The 3,518-nt window shown below is 32.0% G+C and overlaps 1 protein-coding gene across 4 annotated transcripts; it reads left to right on the plus strand.

The window, feature by feature from the left end:
• Nucleotides 1–774: 774 nt before the first annotated feature.
• LOC125204885 (putative F-box/FBD/LRR-repeat protein At3g23955) lies at nt 775–3,284 on the plus strand. 4 transcript variants are annotated; one of them, XM_048103648.1, is made up of 6 exons: nt 775–846; nt 944–1,006; nt 1,687–2,176; nt 2,261–2,544; nt 2,630–2,767; nt 2,853–3,284. In XM_048103648.1, exons 2-6 carry the CDS (start codon nt 989–991, stop codon nt 3,216–3,218), a joined length of 1,296 nt encoding a protein of 431 aa, XP_047959605.1. In that variant the 5' UTR covers nt 775–846; nt 944–988; the 3' UTR covers nt 3,219–3,284. The 4 variants fall into 4 exon arrangements, with proteins under 4 accessions (XP_047959605.1, XP_047959602.1, XP_047959604.1 ...); XM_048103645.1 differs by having other exon boundaries at nt 1,687–2,544; XM_048103647.1 differs by having other exon boundaries at nt 804–822; nt 1,687–2,544.
• Nucleotides 3,285–3,518: the final 234 nt, after the last annotated feature.

The following is a 3,518-nucleotide window of genomic DNA, read 5'->3' on the forward strand; positions in this document are numbered from 1 at the left end:
AATAATAATCTATTTATAAAGAATTTAAAAAATGGTATGTAAAATTATTAATATGCAAATTCAATATACTAACAAATACGTTTATAATATTATAGTGAAATAATAAATTAAATATAAAATTTCATCAAAAATTTTATCGCAACAAATTGGTGAAACATGTAATGGAAATTGAGAAATGTATAAAAGTGGTGATTTAATTACCTACTTTTATAACTTATGAGTGAACCAAAATCAATTAAGAAATTATGATTTAATTGACTAATCATAAAATAGATATAAATAATTTAATTAAACTATCATAATGTTAATAATAATATGTATGTATAATTTTGCCAAAATCACCAATCAATATATTTGTGTTTTATTTTCTTTTCTTTGTTTAATTTTATATTTTTTAATAATTATTTTTATTTTATATATTTATGATTTCAGATTATATATAATGATATTTTTATGAATTTTATAAAATCATTATATTATAAAATAAGTTTAAATAAAAGAAAATGGGACGTGCATCTCACATGGATGATACTACTTATAATTAAATACTGTATGTTTTTAGATTATAAATTATATTAAAAAAATAAAATAGTTATTAATATATAATAAACATAAGTTTCTAAAAAATTTAGAAATAAGATTACTTTCTAAGTTTAATTCTAAAAATATTAAAAAAACATTAGATTCTAAAATTATATTAAATAAATAAAAAATTAAGGAATTAGATTCTAATGATTAATATATTGAATATGTTAATTTAGTTTTCAGATCAAAGCAGTATCAATTTAAGTAACCGCTGCTCTTCTTCTCCAGAATTCCCAAGTTGTTGTTCTCGTCTAAGTTCAAGTGTTTAATTCTTCACCTAATTATCTTCTTGTTTCCATTTTTTTTAATTGTATGATGTTAATTTAGTTTTCTTCACTCCTTCGTTTCTCTTCTATAGAAGCATCGTGGTAGGGCGGCTGATTAATAGAGTCCGGCGGCAGTCATGGATTTGTATGAACCGGTAATTTCTTCGTTGCTATTTATACATTGATTATTGTTTATGCTAATAATTTGATTTTCAGGGATTGAATTAATATGCCTTCAATATATTTGTGTGGTGGAATTAGCATGAAATATTAGGGTTCATAAGTTTTTCTAGTAGAGTAGGAATTAGCATTCTCCCAAATTAAATACTCCTCCGTCCTTTTGTAGTAGTGACATTTCTTTTCGACACGAGAATTAAGAAAAATTGTGATAAGTGTGCTAATAATTTGATTTTCAGGAATTGAATTAATATGCCTTCAATATATTTGTGTGGTGGAATTAGCATGAAATATTAGGGTTCATAAGTTTTTCTAGTAGAGTAGGAATTAGCATTCTCCCAAATTAAATACTCCTCCGTCCTTTTGTAGTAGTGACATTTCTTTTCGATACGAGAATTAAGAAAAATTGTGATAAGTAAATTAAGTAAATAGAGAATAAAGTACTAAGAGAGAAGAAAGGTGGTGTTTTACTGTGCCAAAATCCTTTTCCTGACTCTGCTAGTATTAGAGTTAATAGATTTTCGCAGGGTCATGAAATTAGGATGCTAAGGGGCAAGGGCCTAAGGCTAATTTTGTGCTTTTCAGTTGTGATGCTCAGGGTGATCGAATTAGGTTGCTCTCGGATGAAATATGGGGCTAATATTGTAATAATTTTCAGGTTGATCGAATTAGCAAGCTACCGGATGAACTGTTAGGGTTGATATTGTCTTTCCTGAACTTGAAAGAAGCAATGGCAACTAGTATACTTTGCTCTCGATGGAGGTACGCATGGATCTTCACATCCAATCTAGATCTACATGTCGATTTGATGGAAACATCACAAATATTACGGAAGTATGGAATTTATAGCAGCACCATGTTAGAATCCATGTATGTTAGCTGGGTTGATCACCTACTCACACTGCTCCCCGAATCTTCCATTAATCTTGTTAAATTCAGAGTGTCGTTCCATTTTTTATCTTCATCTTTCAAATCACGGATCAATGATTGGGTTAGCTACGCGGTGCGTAGAAAGGTTGAGAGTCTTGATTTGATCTTGATCACCTCCTTAAATGAAAAGTGTTACAATTTTCCATACAAACAAGGAAATTTCCCCGACAATCTGAAGCTGCTGAAGAAATTGTGTTTGTGTTCTGTGGATGTGAGTGGTGAGGCTGTGGCATTTTTGTTGGGGAACTGTCGTCTCCTCGAGAAACTCTCGGTGTCTCATACGGATGCGCTTTCATTTCTAGAAGTTGTTCAGACCTCTCCGCTGTTCAAAAGCCTTGAAATCATCGGGTGCAAGAGCCTCAAATCATTTGTGGTTCGTGAATCGGAGCTTGTCTGCATCAAGTATGCCGGTCCACATTGTAAATTCGTGCTCGTTGATGCTCCTCTGCTTGCTCAGCTCTGGATTTGGGCGGCTCCGCGTACGTCTGGTCTTCCTTCCATGGCACACATTTTCAAAATGTTTGATTCTTTGCTTCCACAACTACACATGCTCAAGATATTTGCCACACGCAAATTTGAACAATGGGTACGCATGTGATTGATTTTCAATATATTAGCTACGATAATGTATATGTTTATTAAGATGATATACATATATATATGTTGTACAGGACCGTTTGCCGAAGAAGATGCCTAATCTTAAGGAATTGGTAGTTGTTCTTGAGAGTGATTACTGTGACAAGTGGCCTCTCGTGCAATTCATAAATTGGTTTAGTGTGACACCTTCCTTGCAAAGATTTGTGGTAGAGGTAACTATCTATTCATTTTCTAAAATCTTCTAACTTATTTGGTGTATTGTTGTATAATGATCAATTACTCCTACTTGATTAATAGGCATCACACCAAGAGATGAACAAAGCGTGTTTTCGGTATTGTAGTGATCATTACTTGCTTGATGGTAGTGATGCTTGGGTTCGGGAGATTAACAGAGATTTTCCTTTTCTTCAAACGACTCCTCCTCGCGGGAAGGAAATAGAGTTTGTTGGTTATCGTGGCGTGTTTAATCATCTTCAATTGATTATACAGATTGTGAAGCACCGTGCTGCTATAGACAAGATAATTATTGATCCACGGCCATTCGAGATTCGCAGTTATATGCCGTGGGATTGCATTTCTCTTAACCAAATGGACGATGAAATATTTGCAAGGAATCTTGCAAAGGACCAACTTGGAAATTATCCCCATGTCAACATTCTTTAGCTCAGCAGTGTTTGTCGTTTTCATTTGTTAATGAACATCAAAATATCAATTTTATTTCTAGATTTTCACACTTGATTTTATTACTATATATAAACCTGCATTAGTTTTATGATATGTATTGATCAACTATAAAATAAACTTAATTTGAAATAATAAAATATACTCCATTTGTATTAAAGAATACGTGTCTATAAGGGGCTTCTTGGTATGATGAAATGGAATAAAGATGGAATGGAATGAAATGGAATGGAATAGAGATGGAAATGGAAAGAGGATGAGAATGGAATAGTGATTCTATTC

This window comes from Salvia hispanica, chromosome 2, assembly GCF_023119035.1.
Source record: "Salvia hispanica cultivar TCC Black 2014 chromosome 2, UniMelb_Shisp_WGS_1.0, whole genome shotgun sequence".
NCBI classification, from domain to species: domain Eukaryota; kingdom Viridiplantae; phylum Streptophyta; class Magnoliopsida; order Lamiales; family Lamiaceae; genus Salvia; species Salvia hispanica.

Coding starts and splice junctions, on each gene's coding strand:
- LOC125204885 (XM_048103645.1), top strand. Junction 2,545..2,629: donor CACGCAAATTTGAACAATGG/GTACGCATGTGA, acceptor TATGTTGTACAG/GACCGTTTGCCGAAGAAGAT. Junction 2,768..2,852: donor TGCAAAGATTTGTGGTAGAG/GTAACTATCTAT, acceptor CTTGATTAATAG/GCATCACACCAAGAGATGAA.